The sequence below is a fragment of the Theobroma umbraticum genome, unplaced genomic scaffold (genome assembly GCF_002168275.2).
Source record: "Theobroma umbraticum cultivar Fairchild unplaced genomic scaffold, ASM216827v3 scaffold_239.0, whole genome shotgun sequence".
Taxonomy (NCBI): domain Eukaryota; kingdom Viridiplantae; phylum Streptophyta; class Magnoliopsida; order Malvales; family Malvaceae; genus Theobroma; species Theobroma umbraticum.
In genome coordinates, this window is record NW_018397279.1 from 1,457,187 (window position 1) to 1,477,628 (window position 20,442).

General features: G+C 34.9%; 3 protein-coding genes across 11 annotated transcripts; all 3 read right to left on the reverse strand.

The window, feature by feature from the left end:
- Window positions 1-314: 314 nt before the first annotated feature.
- Window positions 315-2,594, reverse strand: LOC110427815 (uncharacterized). Of its 8 annotated transcripts, none has more exons than XR_016352129.1 (5): window positions 2,495-2,594; window positions 2,106-2,177; window positions 1,726-1,768; window positions 884-995; window positions 315-623 (listed from the first exon to the last, which is right to left on the reverse strand). XR_016352129.1 is itself a non-coding variant. In XM_021443427.1 (5 exons), exons 1-5 carry the CDS (start codon window positions 2,534-2,536, stop codon window positions 612-614), a joined length of 276 nt encoding a protein of 91 aa, XP_021299102.1. In that variant the 5' UTR covers window positions 2,537-2,594; the 3' UTR covers window positions 315-611. The 8 variants fall into 8 exon arrangements, 1 of the variants encoding a protein (XP_021299102.1); XM_021443427.1 differs by having other exon boundaries at window positions 2,111-2,177; XR_016352130.1 differs by lacking the exon at window positions 1,726-1,768 and having other exon boundaries at window positions 2,111-2,177.
- Window positions 2,595-3,614: 1,020 nt separating this feature from the next.
- On the reverse strand, window positions 3,615-5,625 carry LOC110427811 (mitochondrial pyruvate carrier 1-like). Of its 2 annotated transcripts, none has more exons than XM_021443420.1 (5): window positions 5,484-5,625; window positions 4,785-4,885; window positions 4,616-4,670; window positions 4,378-4,513; window positions 3,615-3,787 (listed from the first exon to the last, which is right to left on the reverse strand). In XM_021443420.1, exons 2-5 carry the CDS (start codon window positions 4,875-4,877, stop codon window positions 3,739-3,741), a joined length of 333 nt encoding a protein of 110 aa, XP_021299095.1. In that variant the 5' UTR covers window positions 4,878-4,885; window positions 5,484-5,625; the 3' UTR covers window positions 3,615-3,738. The 2 variants fall into 2 exon arrangements, with proteins under 2 accessions (XP_021299095.1, XP_021299094.1); XM_021443419.1 differs by having other exon boundaries at window positions 4,785-4,900.
- Window positions 5,626-9,780: 4,155 nt separating this feature from the next.
- On the reverse strand, window positions 9,781-15,466 carry LOC110427810 (ankyrin). The gene is made up of 4 exons (XM_021443418.2): window positions 14,995-15,466; window positions 12,442-12,717; window positions 11,847-11,984; window positions 9,781-11,465 (listed from the first exon to the last, which is right to left on the reverse strand). The coding sequence occupies exons 1-4, from the start codon at window positions 15,295-15,297 to the stop codon at window positions 9,918-9,920; spliced, it is 2,265 nt and encodes a 754-aa protein (XP_021299093.1). The 5' UTR covers window positions 15,298-15,466; the 3' UTR covers window positions 9,781-9,917.
- Between the last annotated feature and the right edge of the window lie 4,976 nt (window positions 15,467-20,442).

The following is a 20,442-nucleotide window of genomic DNA, read 5'->3' on the forward strand; positions in this document are numbered from 1 at the left end:
CACGGTCAGCCTCCTAGAAATGGGATAGTTCAATGGATGGCTTGGTGAAAGCAGCTTGCATGGGCACTTCCAGGCTTAGTTTGCAACGGGAATAGCAGATGTACCCTTTCAAGGATTACCAACTGGGATATTTACATTATATCACTCATATTTAAAAAACATGGTTATATTTATATCCATGATGAATACAAGGTACTTACCAAAAAAGCCTGCTCTCTAATATATTTACAGAGTGATTTCTGTTTTAGCTTTTTTCATTCTCTCTCACTCTCTCTCCCCCACCCTCAACACCCACCACCCCCCCCAATCCCTTCTCTTCTACTGCTGCTATCGTCTCAACATGTCACTCAGTATCACTCACAGCAGAAGCACAGCAGTCTCTAGGTCTTCACTTAGTAGTTGGATAGTCTTCTTGTGACATTGTCCTGAGCTGTTGGCACTTTTTCATGAGTACTCAGCACCCTGTTCTTGCTCTTCAGCCTTCTTATGAGCTCGAATCAAGGCTCTTCTTGCAGGGCCCTCATTTCTCGTACTTTTTGGGGAGGCATCACAAATGGCTCAAGTGGCCGATCACCAAAGGGGTGCTCACTACCAGCCAATATCCACAATTTTCAATCCCTATCCTACAATTGGTAGCAACAATATAAGACAATCCAGCTTTGAAATTCTCAGGGCCAATTAAAGAATGAAAAGAGAAATATGGATGGATTTCCTCAACGAACACAGAATTGGCTAAACACAACAGAACACAAGCAGACCAATGGGGTTGTTTTCCTTCTGGGAAGGGAATTGGAAAGGGAAAGGTGAACAAAGTGCAGAAAATCAAGCAGATCAAATGAGCGTAGCAAACACACAAGAAGTTTCAGTAGGCCTAAACACTCACATCACACAATTTGTTCCTTGGAAGCATGCGCAGGACTGCTTTGCGAATAACTTCTGTCGAGTCCTTAGCCATCTGATCTTTTAAACTTCTTTCTTTGAGGTTGCCCACGTATCTAAATCAGTAAGATTCACCATTAGAAAGAAGCATAAATAAACAGTTACAGTGGTTCGGTATCAAGAACAAACCATTTAAGAATTATGAGTAGGGAAATTAGGAATGCACATGATAACAAAATCAAGTTAGTTCCTTCCTCTATTGACCAAATATGAAAAAGAGGGCCTATTTTGATTTCTGTAACACCTAATATAAGCATAAGTTCTCTTAACATCTAAATGGACATTGGTTCAAGCAGGAACTATCCAAGATTTATGTTTAGTGGGGGGAAAGGGACATTGGATAATTTATGTTCAGGCAGGAACTATCCAAGATTTTATATTATATTCCGTAATATAAATGAACTAAAATTTTTAGCTATCTCCAAAATATAAACAAAGGGACATTAGGATCTCAGGGGGCAATTGCCTCCATTGCCCCCACTCTGGGTTCAAGTTTTAATGAAGGACCAAGCATTCAACAGAAGTAGAGTTGCAATGGAGACTCACTTGACTAAAATTTAACAAAAAACTCTAAGCTCTCAACTGATAGGAAAACAGAACTTTTCCAATAGACAAACAACTTCAGACCATAAAAAGTAAAAGCTAAAAATGGTAGTGTTAACCCTGTATGCCAGTGATAAAACTTATTTGTAAGTTTTCTTCCTGCAACGCATACATCCTTGGCATTAATAACAAATCACATATCACCATCATCACGATTCGGAGCATATGTTGGCTTGTCCTTGCCTTGAATCACAGTAGAAATTTGAGATGCTAGTCTTCCAAGAACCTATGAATAGAAACAACTTTTTCATTCTTTTTTTTTGCAGACTGAAAGACCCTCAAAAGCATGGGAAAACAGTGTTATTACATCAAAAGTTCAAGCTCAATACAATTAAAAGCATAAAAACAAACTTTGCATTAAGAAGCTAGTATCTTGAGCAAACCATAAAACCCAACTTTCAGATGTTTGAAGGTTAAAGGGGCAACAGAGTTCTGGCCCCAGAAGCTTTAGTTCCAGGACAGAGTTTCTTAAAACAATGGTCTCATCTTTGCAATACAAAAGGGATCTTCTAACTCAAAAAACTATCAAAAGAGAATATGATGAAAAAAGGAATGTCTCCAACCTGACCTTTGGCGTCAAATACTCTCCACCTTAAACCTTCCAACTTGATACGCCTCAGGCCAGCTAGCGCTTTCTGCATTGAATTCCAAAAACAAAACAGTTTAAGACTTAACATTTGAGGGTTTAAGGATGATCATTCAATCAAACCTGGGATTTTCTTCTCACAAAGAAGAAATTGAGAATTTAACCATCAATAGCAACAAGGAATAATCAATCCCCCCCATCCCCAATTGCACACCATCACTGGAACTTATAATATTTTAAATGACAGTTTAAGCAAACTAATAAACTAAATGATTGATTACTTAAGTTAACAATAAAGACCAAACTGAAAAATGAAATGGGTAATTTAAAAAAAAGAAAAATGAAAAAAAAGGTAAAAGGAATTGCCTTTAAGTTGCCATTGAAAGTTGTTGCTGCTTGAGACGCCATTTCTCAAGGAGGGAAACTAAACCCCTTTATAAGAGGAATTTTAGTTGAAAAATTAAAGGGTAAAAATGTTTTTCTCAGAAAATGAAGGACTTGTAACTAAAACCCTGAAGAAATTTTCCACTTTGGGCTTTCAAAATGGGCCCTCAAATTAATTAGAACCAGCCCATGGACAAACCCAGAAAAAGCCCAAAGCTAATCAAAATGGGAGGTTCTAATTAGGGATGTTAACGTGTACTTTGTTACTAGATACCCTGTGTTATTCGATTTGATTATGGAAAATTAAGATATCACATAATTAACTTGAGGTAATAAAACTATCACCTATCACGAGATCAGGTAGGGTTTGGGTATAATGATCTTAAGATATTTATTACTCGAACTAGATTATAGATAATGATTTTTAATATTAAATTTTAATTGTTTATCAAAATAATATTAAATTTTAGTTTTGTATATTATATTTTCACTTATAAAATTCTTATAATTAAGTTAATATTTTCTATAATTAATTAATTGTTCTAAATACGATTTTAAACTTTAACTTTTTTTATGAAGTAACATTAATTTTTTTAATTTAATTTTCTGTAATAATATAAATAAAAAATATTTTAAATTTATTGTAATTAAAAATCTAATGGATACAGATATTTAACAAGTACTATACCTAAGATATTAGTGTCCAGATTCATGTAACGATATAAAATTTTAATTGGGTATTTATAGGGTTCAGGTAACTTATCAAATAATAAGGTAAGGTTCGGGTCAAAGTATCTCAAAAATAGCAGGCACCCTATCTGTAGACAATCTTAATTTTAATATAATCTTTTAATTCTACACATCATGTGATGAGGATATTAAAAAAATTAAATTAAATTTCATTAAATAAATTAGTCTTTTTAATTGTTTTGATATGTATTAGATTAAGCATGTTAAATGAAATGGTCTAATTCTGTTTAATGTCTAGCAGTTTAAAATTAGCAAAAAGTTTGAATAGGTTAGGTTGTAACCAAAAGAACTGATTGACCCACCATGGATCATACTAGAAAGGAGAAATGAAATGCTTGATGGAGTTCTATTATTTGTAAAAGCAAATTGTAAGCAATCAAGCATCATGCCAAATATTTGATGAGGAAAGATGCATATTTTACAGTAGACTTTATTGAGGATTAAGCTGAAAGGATCATTAGTTCATTCTTATAGTATTAAGCTTTGCTGCTTTGTGTCTCAGCTTCCTCTTTCTTCAGGAAATACCTGTGGAAAAGAACCATTGTAAATTAGAAGCATTTCCATGGCAGTTTCTTGGACAGGGAAAGAAAGCACTTGGAGTGAGGTTATCAACTATCATCACCCCAATTCCAAGACTTTAGGATTTTAGATTTAACGAAATAGTGATAACAAAATCACACATTAATTAAATTAGAAATATTTTAAAATCTTAAATAAAATATGAATTTCATCACTTATAATAAATTGGTTTTAGTTTAGATATCTATATAAAAAATTTCAACAATGTATCGCGTTACTCAATTCGTTAGTTCTTCGTAAATTTTTTTATAATTCATGTCATATGATAAGTCTGTTATCTCTACACGAGTATTGAATGGTGATAAAAGAAATCTTATATAATTAAATTAAAGATCTCTTGAACATTTTTATATAAGTAAATGGCTTTAGGCTCTAACAAGATTTATCCATACAGATGATACAAGAAGAAGGCGGCAACTAACTAGTCATCCTTTGCCAGGCGAAAGAGTTTTTATGAATTCGATCCAGGTTGAAACCATAAGCCAAAAGATTAAAACAGAAGCCAATGGAAAATTCCTGTTTAGCTGATTACTTACTCTTGAGCCTTAATCCAACGAGAGAGCTGATACAGCTGCACAGTCTCGTTCGAGGCATGACACACGAGAAGATGGAGGTTGCGTGGCTGAACCATCCATGCAAACCTCATGAACAATGCAGAATAACCGCACATGACTGCAAGATTCGAATTAGCAGCTGTAACTCCGTAATCCAACATGGACAAAGAACAAAAGAAGAGAAGATAGTCGTGTTTTGAGATCAAACATTTGTACAGACCTGCAGTCATGTTGCCAGATATCATTTCCGGGGGTTTCTTTGTATCTAAAAGCGCCTGGTAAAGAAAAACATTCTGGGTTATTGTTATAATTAATCTCGGAGAAATGTCATGTAACAGCAGTGAATTATGTTTAGATTTTCAACAGGATGATTCATCGATTTGACATACTGCAATGGGGATGCTCCAGTTGAAAACAGGTCCCCAGAAATGAGTTGTCTTGGGACCAATAGGACTGTTCCAAAAAACTCTTAAGATTTCCATTCCTCCTCCTGCAAATTGTAAACCTTCCAAGCCAAAATAAGCTTCAGGAATAGGCCAGGAACAAACGAAATAGAGTTACTTTGAAACAGATAGACAAGACGCAAGCTAACAGTATCATAGCCGTATGGTAATCTAATCTTACGAATTTAGCTTATGATCTATGCAACTTCCACAGTTACGTTTACAAATCAGTTGGAAAACTTTTGGTCTTTTATACAAAGTATAGTACTGCTAAATGTGTGGTTTATTTAAATCACCATTATTCATATATCTATCTATCTAACTAATTTTAGTTACCTTTTTGATTTAGTTATCACAGAACAGATAACCATGTTCTTCTCAAAGAATAACCAGGGGAAGAAACTGGGGAAAACGCTCAATTATCTTCAATATAGCTTTCTTGTTTCATGGTTTTGGTTAAAGGGGTTGTTGACATAATCAAATAAAGCATAACGTAGACTCAAATCTTGATCTTGGAAACAAAAGATTAAAACAAGAAAGATTAGACTCCCATGGGAATTGTTGTTCAAGAGTTATTTCTTTATATCATTGAAAAATTCATGAGCATTAATCCTGAGGAAAAAGATTAAAACCAACAAATCTTACCACGATATAACCTGTGCAGCAGTCGATGAACTCGAACTTGGAATGGCTCAAGACACCAGTCAGAAGTATTTGGAGGATCTTAGCAAAGAGGAAAGGATTCAATAGATTCGATATGGCCTTCAGGTCAAAGAACTGTCCAACAAGCAAGCATGCATATCCTACAACAATATTAATTTAGATTCCATCATGCTACTTGCTCTTTATATTTAATCAAAGTAACCAATACCTTCTTGCCGCCGTCCAACACTCTTTCACGTTACGTTCCTTGAGATGGTCCCAAAGCTAGAAATTCTTAAACAAAACTTCTACATACTTGAAAATGACTTCATTTTGTCTTATTCAACGTGCTTCCAAGAATCATTAAAGCTAGAAATTCTTAAACAAAACCGCCTTGTGTCACGGTTAGTGGGGAGTCATTAATCCCACATCAGGAAAGATGTCATGGTTCTAGTGAGGAGCCATGAATCTCATATGATGACATGGTCCCAAAGAACAACCATAAATCTTACATTGGTTGTGTACTAAGGTGAGATTAAGCATTTAAAGGTTCACATCATGTTTAACTTTTGAAGTGCAATTTGTTAGGACAAAATCGTGAGTTCACCAAGTCAAAACAACAGTTGCTATTGGAGAGAGCTCACTTGCTAGAGTGGGGGAAGATGGGGTTGAGCATTGTTAGGGTTTAGAGTGATGGAAGATGTCATGGTCACAAAGGGGACTATAAAGTAAGATTGAGTCATTGTTAGAGTGAGGGAAACCCTTTCAGAGTACGATGTCATTGTCTCAAAAGAGGCTTTAAGAGTAAAATTAAGCATTGTTAGAGTGGGAGAAGATGTCATGGTCCCAAATGGGTCTTTGAGAGTAAGATTGAGCATTGTTAAAGTAGGAAAAGATAAGGGCTCCGAGCTTAAGAAAGATTAAACATTATTAGAGTGGGGAAAAGATGTCATGGTCCCAAAAAAGGTTTTGATAGTAAGATTGAGCATTAATAAAGTAAGGGAAGATGAGAGTTCTATCAATAAGAAAGATTAAACATTGTTAGAGTGGGGGAAAGGAGTCATGGTCCCAAAAAGGGCTCTGAGAATAAGATTGCGCATTGTTAAAGTGGGGCAAAATAGGGGCTTTTAGAGTAAGAAAGATTAAGCATTGTTAGAGTGCGGGAAGATGAGGACTCTAAGAGTAAGAACGATTAAGCGTTGTTAGAGTAGAGGGAAGATATTATGGTCTTAAAAGAGGCTCTAAGAGCAAGATTAAGCATTGATTGTTAAAGTTACGGGAAGACCTCATGGTCTCAAAGGAAGCTCTATGAGTAAGATTGAGCATTGTTAGAGTTAAGGAAAAATGAGAGCTAGATTGAGCATTGTTAGAGTGGAAGAAACCCTTTGAGAGCAAGATTGAGCATTATTGTTAGAATGGAGTAAGATGTCATTGTCCTAAAAAGGGCTTTAAAAGTAAGAAAGATTAAGCATTGTTAAAGTTAGGGGAAAATGTCATGGTCTCAGAGGAGGCTCTAAGAGTAAGATTAAGCATTGTCAGAGTAAAGGAAAAATAAGAGCTAGATTGAGCATTGTTAGAGTCGAGGAAGCCCTTTGAGAGTAAAATTGAGTATCATTGTTAGAGTTAGGGGAAGCTCTTTGAGAGTAAAATTGAGCATTGTTAAAGTAAGGGAGGATGTGTTCGTCACAAAGGAGGCTTTTAGAGTAAAAAAGATTAAGCAAGATTGAGCATTATTAGAGTGAAGGAAAATGGAGGCTTTGAGAGTAAGATTGAGCCATTATTAGAATGAGGGAAATGAGGACTCTGAGAGTAAGAAAGATTAAGCATTTTGTTAGAGTGAGGGAAGCTCTCTAAGAGTAAGATTAAGCATCATTGCTAGAGTTGGGAAAGATGTCATTTTCCCAAAAAGGACTCTAAGAGTAAGAAAGATTAAGTATTGTTAGAGTGGAAGAAGTACTTTAAGAGTAAGATTGGGCATTGTTAAAGTAAGAAAAGAAGTCATGGTCCCAAAAAGGGCTATAAAGGTTAAAAAGATTAAGCATTGTTAGAGTTGGGGGAAAATATAATGGTCCTAGAAGGGGCTCTAAGAGTAAGATTGACTAGAGTGGCGGCAAATAAGACTATGAGAGTAAAATTGAGCATTGTTCAAGTAAGGGAAGATGTCATGGTCCCAAATGGAGCTCTGAAAGTAAGAAAGATTAAGCAAAATTGAGCATTGTTAAAGTGGGGGAAGATGGGGGCTTTGAGAGTAAGATTGAGCCATTATAAGAGTGAGGGAAGATGGGGACTCTAATAGTAAGAAAGATTAAGTATTTTGTTAAAGTGGGAGAAGCCCATTAAGAGTAAGATTGAGCATCATTGTTAGAGTGAGGGAAGATGTCATTGTCTAAAAGAAGACTCTAAAAGTAAGAAAGATTAAGCATTGTTAGAGTGGGGGAAGCCCTTTAAGAGTAAGATTGAGCATTGTTAAAGTAAAGGAAAATGTCATAGTCCCAAAGGGGGCTTTAAGAGTAAGAAAAATTAAACATTGTTAAAGCGAGGGAAGATAAGGGCTCTAAGAGTAAAAAAGATTAAGCATTGTTATAGTTGGAGGAAAATGTCATGATCTCAAAGGGGCTATAAGAGTAAGATTAAGCATTGTTAGAATAGGGAAAGATAAAAACTCTAAGAGTAAGATTGAGCATTGTTAGAATAAAGGAAATTGGGGGTTCTAAAAGTAATATTGAGTCATTATTAAAGTGGAGGAAGATGGGGGCTCTGAGAGTAAGAAAGATTAAGCATTGTTAAAGTGAGGGAAGCCCTCTGAGAGTAAGATTGAGCATAGAATGGGAGAAAATGTTATAGTCCCAAAGGAGGCTTTGAATCTAAAAATGATTAAACATTGTTAAAGTAAGGGAAGATATCATTGTCTCGGATGTGGCTTTAAAAGTAAGATTGAGTATTGTTAGAGTGAAAGAAAATGAGGGCTCTGAGAATAAGATTAAGCATTGTTAGAGTGGGAGAAGATGTCATGGTCCTAAAGAGGGCTCTGAAAGTAACATTAAGCATTGTTAGAATGGGGGTAGATGGGGCTCTGAGAGTAAAGATTGAGTATTGTTAGAGTGGAGAAAAATGTCATGGTCCTAGATAGGGCTCTGAAAGCCAATATCGACTATGTCATATTGATTGTGTACTAGAATGAATTGAGCATTTAAAAATTCATATGAGTCCCTAAGGCTTTCCTTTTGTGGGAACAAAATTGCAATACTAATGGATCAAAACAAACAATATCTTATAATTTGGTATGAATGGTGACACCTTGGTGTATGAAATTGAAGTTGAAATTTATTGCTTAGTTTTTGCTAACCTTATCAAATTTATGAGTAATTTTTTATCATTAAATTGGATGATCGATTGTTTTAAAAGTTTAAGTTATAAAAATAGACTCCATTATCATATATAAGTTTTAAGAATGACCCTTCACATACAAATCGAATGAACTATTATTAAATTTACACATATATTAATTAGATATTGCATAATCTTACGAAGATGGATACAATAAAAAACACTTTTTTTTAAGATTTGGGGGTTGCATGTTTAGTTGGGTGACCAACTTATCTTAAATATCTAAACTAATAGGAAAGCGTCGAGATTCCGGGAGCTCTGTAAAGTTTTGGGACAAGACTGTTGTCAAAAAGCAGTGCCTTGCTTTTAGAACCGCAAAAATTGCTATATGGTTATGGACATCCTTGTTAAATTTCTTATAAACTGCCCTTATTAAGATCCGTTCTGACAGCGACAGGAGACGACATTAATGTAGCGTGATCTCAGGTAAGTCCATGAATGTAGTTTTGTAGATTTGGAGTTGATCGGGCAAATGGTCCCTGCTGTCAGAACAAAAGTCTCAAGGCCGTTCAATAAAGGAATCCCAAAGTGGATTTCTTGTTCTTCCTTCCATAAGCTGCAATAAAGTCCTGACATTTTTCCTCCTTTTTTTTTTTCTCTCTTTTCCTGTGGCAATAAATTCACCCTTGTCTACCTCGGGGATAGTAAATTTTTCACGTTTAAATTCATCGACAAGTGTTGCCATGTCTGTCAGGAACTGGATACAACAAACAGTGGCAGGTTCTTCCTTGGGTCAATCTCAGGGCCTTACATATATGACTGTTTACTGACGATGTCCAATCTTCCCGGAGCTTACTCTCGTAGCAAAAGATGCTTTGAGGACAATCCGTCAGTGGCTTTTTCACCAAAATTCTTAGCTCACTGTCAATTCCAGATTAAAAACTGGAATGGGAAATCGAGACTTGGAGATATCTTTATATGAGAAAGCATTTACAAACTACTCGAGATCAAAATCTTTACAGAGAAATAGTGAGTTCATATTACTTCAAGACGAAGTACTCCTCCTTACGTCTATACAATCATCTAACAATCCACTCCCGGACTCAATCTCTATCTATACTTTTGGCTACCAAAAATAGCCTCCCTGGTTACAAGCTTTATTCCTCTCACCCATAGCTCAGCCATTTCAAACCCACCTTCACACACAAAATGAAACTCTTTGTTCTTGGTAGTCATCACTCGAAATACTCCAGGTTCGTTGGCATCGCCCTTGCTGCGCCTGCTCCTCTCGAAGGCTGGACTTGGTCCTAATTCTGCCTCTCGACATGTCACATTACGTCGACTTGCCTTTCCCCACTGCAGCACTCCAGCAGTCCCCACCATTTTCATGTTTTTCCCATGTGGCTTTCCCTTGCCTCCCCTGGTATGCTTCATTACAGGGGCACCACCAAGAACAAGCTTGCGAGCAAGCTCATCTAGAATCACACGTTCTGCATCATTTTTCAAGCCAGCGGTTTTTCTAGAAAGAGAGAGTGCGGTTTCCCCTTTAGCATTCTGAAAATCACAATTCGCCCCATGAGAGATTAAGAGCTCGCACATGGAACCGTAACCTTCTCTAGCTGCTAACATAAGCGGAGTGTAGCCCTCTCCATCAGGGACATTTACATCATAGCCCCTGCTTTTTAACAATTTAACAGCACCCAAATCTCCATGACGTGCTGCACAATGCAAAGCATAGAAGCCTCCAGCATTGCGGTTGCCCTTTTCAAGTGCAAAATCAAGCATCACCTTCTCAAACAGGTCACGATTCTGGTTCAGTTCAGACAAAGTAATTGCAGTCTCACCAGATTTGTTACACAGCTTAACATCAGCCCCGGCATAAACCAGCAACCGGAATGCTTCAACATGACCCTTTAAGGCAGCAGCCATGACTGCTGAGAAACCATTATCATCCTGATAATCAAGATCAACTTCTCCCCTTTCTATCAGAGCTCTTAGAGCATCAGCATCACCAGCTTGAGCAACAAACATTAGGGGAGAGAAAACTGAAACGTTGCTTGACTTGGGTATCTTTCCAACCTTGATTACGTCTAGCACTGCGTGCTGAAAACCAAGGGACCACTGGTTTGATCCAGCAATTGAAATAGCAGACTGACCAGAGACATTAACTAAGCCAAAGTCAGCACCAGCCCTGGCCAACACTTTAATACATTCTTCATGCCTGTATTTTGCACAAACCATCAAAGCTGTGTCACCAATATGCGTCTTGGAATTTAGATCACAACCAAAATCAATGAGGGATTGAAGGGTTGCTGACAAGCCAAGACGGGCAGCCATGTGTATCGGCCGGAACTCAGTTTTCATGGTTTTAACTGGGGATTCAACATTTGCGCCACAATTCAAGAGCACTTCGACAGCTCCGGCATTGCCACAAAGGATAGCATGGTGGAGGAGGGTTCTTCCATAGTGAGGTGTCTCAAGGGTGAGGTGCTGAAGGAGCATGCGCAAGATGGCACCACTATCTTCAAAATATTCTACAGCACACCAACTGATAGCATAGGGTTCAGCCAGTCCTGCACCCACTCGAAACTCTTCACCTGTAGTCGTGTCCCATGACCATGCTCCCAGACTTACTTTAATATCGGTTGGGGTCCCAGCCTGCTTTATGTTTTTGGACATAATGAACTAAAGTGGTTTACAAGGCAAGATATAATAAACAGAGAAGCATTGCTCAAAGCATGTTACTTATTTTTTAATGCAACTCTTTAAACTCTCTTTGTTGACTTTTCAGGGGAATATATAATGCTATCTTGCTAAAATCAACTGTTTTTAAGGGAAATGAAGTACCACAAACGTTGACCAGATCCAGATGTAATGCAACTATTATTTGAATATGAAAGTGATTTAGATGCTAGTCATAATGAGCATTCAGATTCCAAAATTGTACATCACACATGTATTTCGTGGCGTGAAGCATTTATTTCAGAGTTTTGGAAGATTGTGTAAAACATATAGTACACTAAAAGATTAGAAGGTCACCTGTAGAAGCAAGCGAACAACAGAGACCTGCCTACTAACAACAGCAGCCACAAGTGCTGTGCAGTCAACATTTGTGTGCAAAGAAGGTTTAGACGACCGGAGCAGCTGCCTATGACTTGAACTTACATCAACACCACACTGTAATTGAGCAGAGAGCCATTAGATTATCATGTAAAACCTAACATGAATAACACATATTCAAAATTACATCACAAGCTTAATAGAATGGAGGATCAACTGAATAACACCAGTAGAATTAATTTTTCGTCTTTATGAGTTCATGAATAAATGTGGAAGTTATTATACTGTTGGCAAACTAGTAACAGATTAAAATCATCAAGAACTTATCTAATTGTCAAAAAGCCAAGGTTGGCTAAATCAGCAATAAGGGCATCAATACCAATCACCCAACTTACCATGAGGCCTAACAGAGCATGCAGGCCAACAGCAGGTAAAAGCCAGATTTACATGTCATCTTAATGGTTAAAACTGTTGAACTGCCCCAGTGTTTTGTTTTATTATAGTGGGCTTTCGAGCCTTACTCATGTAAAATTTGAGGCTAAGTGGCGCATGTGATAAAGTATGACGGTTTTACCTTTATGAGGGTGTCCACCACTTCCACAAACCCCCTGCAGCATGCTGTGACGAGAGCATGAACAGCAACATGTGGCCGAATTAAATCAGAGCCCATGAGCAGTTCTGCAAGCCTTGCTTGCCCATGGCAGCTTGCCTCTAGAAGAGCTTCCTCACATGCTGGCTGAGAAGCCCCAGCTTTAAGCAAGATTTCCAGAATCTCAAAGTGGCCCTCCCTCACTGCTACTGTTGTTGCAAAGCCTTTGAAGAGTTTCTGATTCACATCAGCTCCTATGCTCTATCATTTGAAGTGTACCAACTTTAGTGCATAATATAAAGGGCTTTTTGTTTTCTTTTTGACAGTTTAAGTTAGGGTAAAAAGAATTTAAACTTGACACTTATTTTTTGAGCTAATTTTACCATCAGCCTAATACTTTGGCCACGGTATAAAACACAACATGATATCATACTCTGTAAGTTTTCTTTTCTTTCTCCCCTTTTCTTAAAATCTTACACAGGTCAATAAGAAGAAAATATTACCGCTAGCATAGTGACTATTTTGGATTCTTCATCAGGTAACAATATCTCACAGCCCCAAACAGACAAATGGGGAACAACACTGATTGGTAGACAGAGAAGCATGGAACTTTCTCCAAGAAATGCATGAAGATTTCAATCAAAAAAGGATATGGGGGATGCATCATGTAAGTGTACTGTTTTGTACTTCAAACTCAAGCCATGCTCAGTAACAACTCACTATGGGCGCTTGCAGAGCATATTTCCATAGAATAAATGTGCAATTCAATAAATCTTTTCGCTCTTACTTATTTTTGAATGCTATAATATCTATCTTCCAAGGTATATAAAGGAAGACAAAATTTCAAATAACTTGATGCAAAAAAAGCCAGAAACTATAATGGTCTAACGGAACAAGAAAATCTCTAATAGATTTACTTCAGGAAAGAAAAACTATGTTTATGAAGTAAACACAGGAAAAGGACAAAGCAAATCGCACACATATTATTGAACACTAAATATCTTGGACTATATTATACTCTAATATTTTCACTTTAATCAATATAAGAAAAGCATAATTGACAAATCAAACAAGTAACATATAAATGAATGAGGACCGAATCGAAAAACTTGGTCTACAGCAGCCAATATTAACATTGCCAATCCCACTCTTGATTAAAGTCCAGAGACAGGATCGTCTAGTTTGACCAAAACAAAAGCCAAAAATGATTTAATAGCCTACTAAAAGCTGTCTCAACTAAAAAATTAACAGCTCGCCAGAAAATGAAAATATTACATAGACCCTCCCCATAAACAATCAGGTAGACATATTTATTACAAATATTTCTCAAATCAACCATTGCATTTATTATTTCTAAATATATAGGAAAGACATCGGTAGCTCATACATTTACTCATGTATTTAGTTTTTACAGTAAGAAAAGGCAGTAAATTTTGTGCTTCACAGGGGGACGCAAACCAAATATTCATACCAAGGAATAGTATGAAGTACCCAGAGCAGTTTGTTGGTAGAGATTAAAGGCAAATATTAACTACATACGAATGAAAGAGAAACGAAATTTACTACACTGAATTAAAGAAGCTTACTTAACTCTGTACAAATTTTCATTTTCCATTATTATTATATGGTAATTCTTACCTTAGGTAATACCGTAATTAAATTATGGGGACCAGAGCAGGGGAAAGCAATAAAGCGAGCAAAGACACAGTGAATCTTTCAAGATACGAAAAGGTTTTAAGTAGAAAAAGAATATTGATTTTCGAAGATTATGTCCGAGGAACATGTTAGATGTAACCTTAGCTTCATCAATTTTTGAGAAAACCAAAAGGTAGAAAAAAGCGAAAGGATGTAATTATTGATTAAAAAACAGAAAATTACGAGAAATAATAAAATAGCTTAAAATTTAAATAATTTGAGCACTTCGAAAAATTAGAAGATCAGCAAACTTCTCAGTTGAAATTGAAATTTGAATTTGAAAAAAACTCGTTTCGAAGTGAGAATATCTTATCCTCTTACTTTTTCTCAGTAGCCAAACAGAGTATCACAGAGAGTGTATGTGAAACGCTCCAAAATCAACAAATCAACAGGTAAAGCCTTTGGTTTTTACTAAATTTTGGACAATGTCGATAAAAATGAAGACTTCAAGAGCAACGATCTGATTCTCTTGAACTAAAACATTGATTTTCAGTTTCAAGCTTATGATTTCGGAAATTTTCACTTATTCGACAAAAAAAAAGAATAAATTATGGAAATACTTCTTAAAAACAAGTTAAAAATCAGTGCACGCAACTCAAAAATTTAACTCTGATCACTGAAATCCAGAGTTGCGTAAAACGCTTGAGAATCACAAGCAAAACGACAATGGAAATATGAAAAAATCATAAATTTCAAGTAAAAGAAAGAACAAAAAGATTTCAACTTTGATCATCGAAACGACGAAAAAAAATAACAGTAAAACGCGACGTTAATGAAACAGTTTGAATCACAAACCCGGTCAAAACGAAAAAGTAAAAAAACGAAACTTTTGTGTTGCATTACCAGTAGTTTCTTTACGAGAGCGACATTTCCAACATGAACAGCGAGGAAAAGAGCTGTGACGTCAGTTTTAAACTCTTCATACTCGACGCGGACCTCACTCGCCAATTCTTCTCGCAAAACGACTTCGGTCTTCCTCGTTTTCAAGCAGACGGCGCCGACGAAGTTGACGTCGACGAACGGATCGGCTATGCACTCGAGAGCGTACCTCAGATCGCCGGATAACGAAGCTTCGAGCAGACGCTGGGAAACTTCAGCCTCGTAGTCGACGGGAACCACCTGTCTGCTGCCGGAAAACACCATCATTGTTACACTTGGCGGTTTGTTCAAGGTAGCACCAAAAGCCAATGTAACTTCAGGTGAGAGATGGCATACGACGGTTCCAAGGCTCGAGGGAGAAGCTCTAAAGAAAAAGGCGAACAAATATTAAAAAGACAAAACTTGAAAGAAGTGAGCGCCAGAGACTGAAGAGAGGAAGGTGGCTTATTTATTGGAAAGGTTTTTTTAACTTCTTTTTTTTACTGCGGATAAAGATTTAAGCGGATGCTGTGAGGTGGGACCCGGCTTTGTAAATTGTTGGCTTCACACAGAAGACAGCTTCGCTTGATTCGTGGGGAAATATCGGTAATAGTCGTCCGTTTGAGATCTCAAATCAGGACCGTTGATGGCCATTAATTTTGATATCTGGACCATCGTGATTTGCTGTTATTTGTAAAATGGACATGAACATAATAAAATTATGAAAATATCTTAAAATTTTAAATATATTTGATACATTATATGTATATAAAATTTATATATCATCATTTTAATCCTGGAATGATACTCAGTTAAAAAATTTTAAAATAAATATTTCTAAATTACGATTATTTATTTTTTTAAGATTGTTAATGTTTAATTTATCTATTAATGAAATAAGAACATTTGATTTACTGATTACATATAGAATTTATATTAGATAAGATAATATATTAAATATAAATATATTAATTAATTAGTAGGTGTTAAGATATGATTTTCCAATTTAAGATTGTTTCACTTTGGTCAAAAACTAATCGTTTGAACATTTAAGTTTTATTTGGTAAAAAAGGAAATAAAAAGCTTAACAAAATTGAATAACTTTATTTGTTCACAAAAAGGAGTTGGTACCAAACGGACCTATTGAGACCAATAATTATGGTTCAATTAAAATCTCTAACTAATTGATGTTGAGAAAAGGCAGGGGATTTAAACTGGTAATATTTTAATTTGATTTCCTCTTTGATGCTGCTTTGCCTTATTACTTTCTTTTTTCTTCTAAATTCAACGTATTTGCATTATTCGATGTAATACATAATCATTGGATAACTTCAACTGCATTATCTACTAATTCATAAGTTTACGAAACTTCTAAAAAACCATAATTGAAACATAAGCACCTTTTAAGTTAAGTGAGATAAAGCTTTAAAAAAAATAGTTAAAATAAAAGAAATTCACAAACTATTAAGAAAATTTAAAGAAATATTTATTTTTTTATTAGTTCAATAAATTTTATTTTTTTTAATTTTAAATCAAATATATTTTTATAATTAACAATTCACTAATTACCTTTAATTAAAATGACATATATTATTTTATACACAAATAGCATACAAACTTACTATAACATAGAGTGAGATTGTCACGTGACCACATTGAAAGTATGAACAAGTTTGTTGTTGAGCTACTTTCCATGCAATTGTCAAATTTGATTGCAAACGTAATATAAACAAGATACCTAATTTCGATTAAAAAGTTCAATTGCGATGAATTTGTTTTTAATTGTCTCTAATTAATATTGCAATTATTTTTAATTGTAATAGCCGGTATCAAATTGGGTCTTAATTGAACACTTGAACTTCAGTTTAAAATGAATTTTATTTAACTTTTACCTATGTTTCAAAATACAAAATTTCACTAGTAACTAATACAAGGTTTAAGATGCAAACAAGATTAAAAATTTACTCTCATGAAAAGAATTTTGTACTTAAAGTTGTACCAATCATGGACCTCTTTGTTAAGATATATCTCCTAATAGTCATTTGTCACTAAAAAGAAGGGGCTATTGGTTAAGTAGCCATTTTAAAAAAATGTTAACATTTAATATTAGCATTTGTTTCGGTGTACAGAAAATGTCTTAAAATGTTAATTAAGATCTCAATTTAAGTCTCATTATAAATTTGAGTTTAGTCTAGATTTGTTGATTAATTTATATATTTTATTAATTTAATTAATTTTTTATATTATAATTTCATAACAAAAATAACATAGTAAAAGCAAATTCCAAGTCTTAACCCCAAAAAAGACAAAAATCACACAGTATCATGAGTGGGAAAAGGGTAGTCATTGACAAAGTTTGCTAATTGGGTGACAAACAGAAGAAATGCCAGACAATTTTACAGGGACGAGGGTATTCTTAGGAGTCATCATCATGGATGGTGCTGAAAGACTTAAAAGAATCGTATTGGTCATCGGATTCTTTCCACTGAAATTATACCATACCGGTTCTTGTCTTTTCTTTGGATCATTGGCCAGACCAGAACAGCCATGAGCAACAACATGGAGATAGCCAACAAAAAAATTTCGGAAAGAAAGAACAAGCAGTGACCTGCAACATGCCATGCTGCATGCATTCAACACATGGCTGTGGGGTCTTTGTAGTATCACTGTTTTCCTATTTTAATAATTCACTGAGATTCATTGCTATCACCATTATTTTTCTATCTGCTTCTTTGATCCAAATTAGTCAACTATGTCTTGTTCATTTTATTATTGTTAGTATTATTATCATCGTTACCATAAAAATCAATAATTGTATGGATTATAGGTTAAATCAGTTCAAAGTAGCAGAGGGTTTTCAAAAATAAAAATGAACAACTAGAAATAGAGATATTAGCATTAAATGACAGCTCTGGTTGTTTGAACAGGGTATTATGTCCTGAACTTGTAATGTACATTGAGTTATTTTTCCCTTTATAAATAAAATAATATTATAAATTAGTTTTTTTTTAAGCTATATATCTCTTTATTGTCCAACTAATGTGTGACAACTATCTTTAAAAGCTATTGGTATGAGATTGAGGAGAGGTATATAATATTAAAAGTAGCCAAAAACTTTAAAATTAAAAAAGTTTGAAGAAATCAAATAATGATTTGGGGTAGTTACCATTAGGTGAAACACAAAGAAAGTTATGATTGAAAAACAGATTGGACAAAAGTTGATTTAACTCCTACCTCAACCAATAATTCACTAAGAAATCTTGAAAAAATTGAAGTTAAGATCAAAGGTTGTTATTCTATATAACAACTAAACATAATTATGATTTCATGTAAAAGGAAAAAAAAAAAGCAATTGAGATAGAAAAAATTACCCATTTTTCTAAATGCTTTGCATCATTGGCCAAAAGAAGAAAAAAAAAACACTTGCGTTATGAAGTACAGTAAATTTCATGCACCTAAACATTTGATTCATTAGTTGGTGTATGAACTCTCTATCTAAAGAGTATGATTTAAATCTCCCTTCTCCCAATTATAAAAAAAAATATAATAAATTCCATCTACATCCTTTCCTTGCAATCCTTTTTCAAAAATTAATCTAATCTTATGTAGATAAGTTCTATTATTGAAAGAGATTATATTTTTTAAATTTTTTTCTAATTAAATTATCAAAATATTTTGTTAATAAAATTAATGTCACAAAATCATTATCTTCCTTCCAAAAAGTTAATTTAATGAGGTGTGCAACACTACTACTTATAAGTCACCTAGAACCCCCTTATCTATCTATGAGAAAATTTTGAAAACACTTTACTTTTTTTTTCTTGAAAGCAATGGTGCTGCACACTTATCAAGTTAGCGTTTTGGAGAGAAGATAATAGTCCCGTGACAAGTGGTATCAAAATAGATCCAATCTTGACTCTATTCCATGCCAAGTGTCACAGTTAATACCAATCCTTATGAGGTATTGTCTACTTTGGCTCGTTGGCTTTACTATTTTGTCTCACAAAAGTCTAATGACCTTGTATTAGATTATTGAAGAGAGTAATGACCTTGTAACATAAAATTCTAGTTAAAAAAATAATATTGTGTAAAAAAAAGGTAAAATCACTAAGATACACTATATATTTGATAAAATTTAACATTAAAAAAATTACAAGCTTGTAAAATTTAACATTAAAAAAATTACAAGCTTGTAGAAAAGAATAAATACTCTGACAAAAGATCGTAGTACTAGTTGTTGACACAAGGTCAAAGATGTTTGCTGCCATACGATACTTTGCAAGCATACATTTTTTCAAACAGTGAAAAAAGAAGAATAAAGTTTACTGCCAAATTCCAAAAGACTCGGTGGTCAATACAAGTAATCAACAAGCAACCTTGTCTACTTGGCTCACAGCCTTAGTCATATCTCTTTTGACCATCAATTTTTTTTTCTTTTCCTTTTTCTTCGCTTTTATCACTTTAGTCATTAGATCATGTGGCCAAGAGCCACGATGCCCAAATATTCAAAACCCCTGTCCTTTGACTGCGTCCTAACACCTGTGATCTTGACAGGTGTCAGGTTATAATGGCTGTAAATCTGGAGTACTTCCGGATACATCTACATCACCGTGTTGATTTGAGGTAGATGCGGGTCCTTACGACTGAGATTGAGTGAGGGGTCCTCGGATAGTGCTGATATCAGCGTATAGCTGGATGTACTGAATCCTTACTACCGAACAGCATCCCGGGGGATCTTTTTGGTCCCGCTAAGCCGTAGAAGATATTGTGATCTGTACGAGCGAAGCCTTGGGGAGCTTAGCTCCACCGCAACTGCATGGTCAGCAATGAGGTTGTCTCAGCATCCCTTGCCACGTGTTATAGACGGTGGTGGGTCAGTAGCCGGACTTACCACTTGTTTGGTAGCTTAGCTTTGTAAGACATCAATCATCTTACTACTACTGCCTTACCCTTTCAACTTCTTCTTTTATTCTAGTAATATAATTAAAAAATCCATTCAAAATCCAAATTAAAAATAAAATGTTTAATATGCATTAGAAAAGCAATAAAGAAAATTCTATTATATTTCTTCAACAAACAAAAATTAGTTTTAGATGTTTTATATAGAATTATAACTTTAAATTCCTTTTAATATAAGAAATTTAATTTTATAATTTTTTTATTATCATACTTAAAATAGAGTCAACGTAATTTTATCATTACAACTCATACAAAAATTGTTACTTAACTCTTAACCACCCTTGCCATTTAGCTAAGTCAAATTTGATATGCTTCCATGACTGAATAAGGATAAACTAATAATGAGGTTATGTTGGAGCTTTAACATGCAAGTCATCAATGGGAATTAACTTAAGAAATTAACTAAAGAGCACTAATCGAGTGGGCGAAGTTGAAGTCATGACAAATAAAAGTCTCTTTTATAATTTTGTGCAA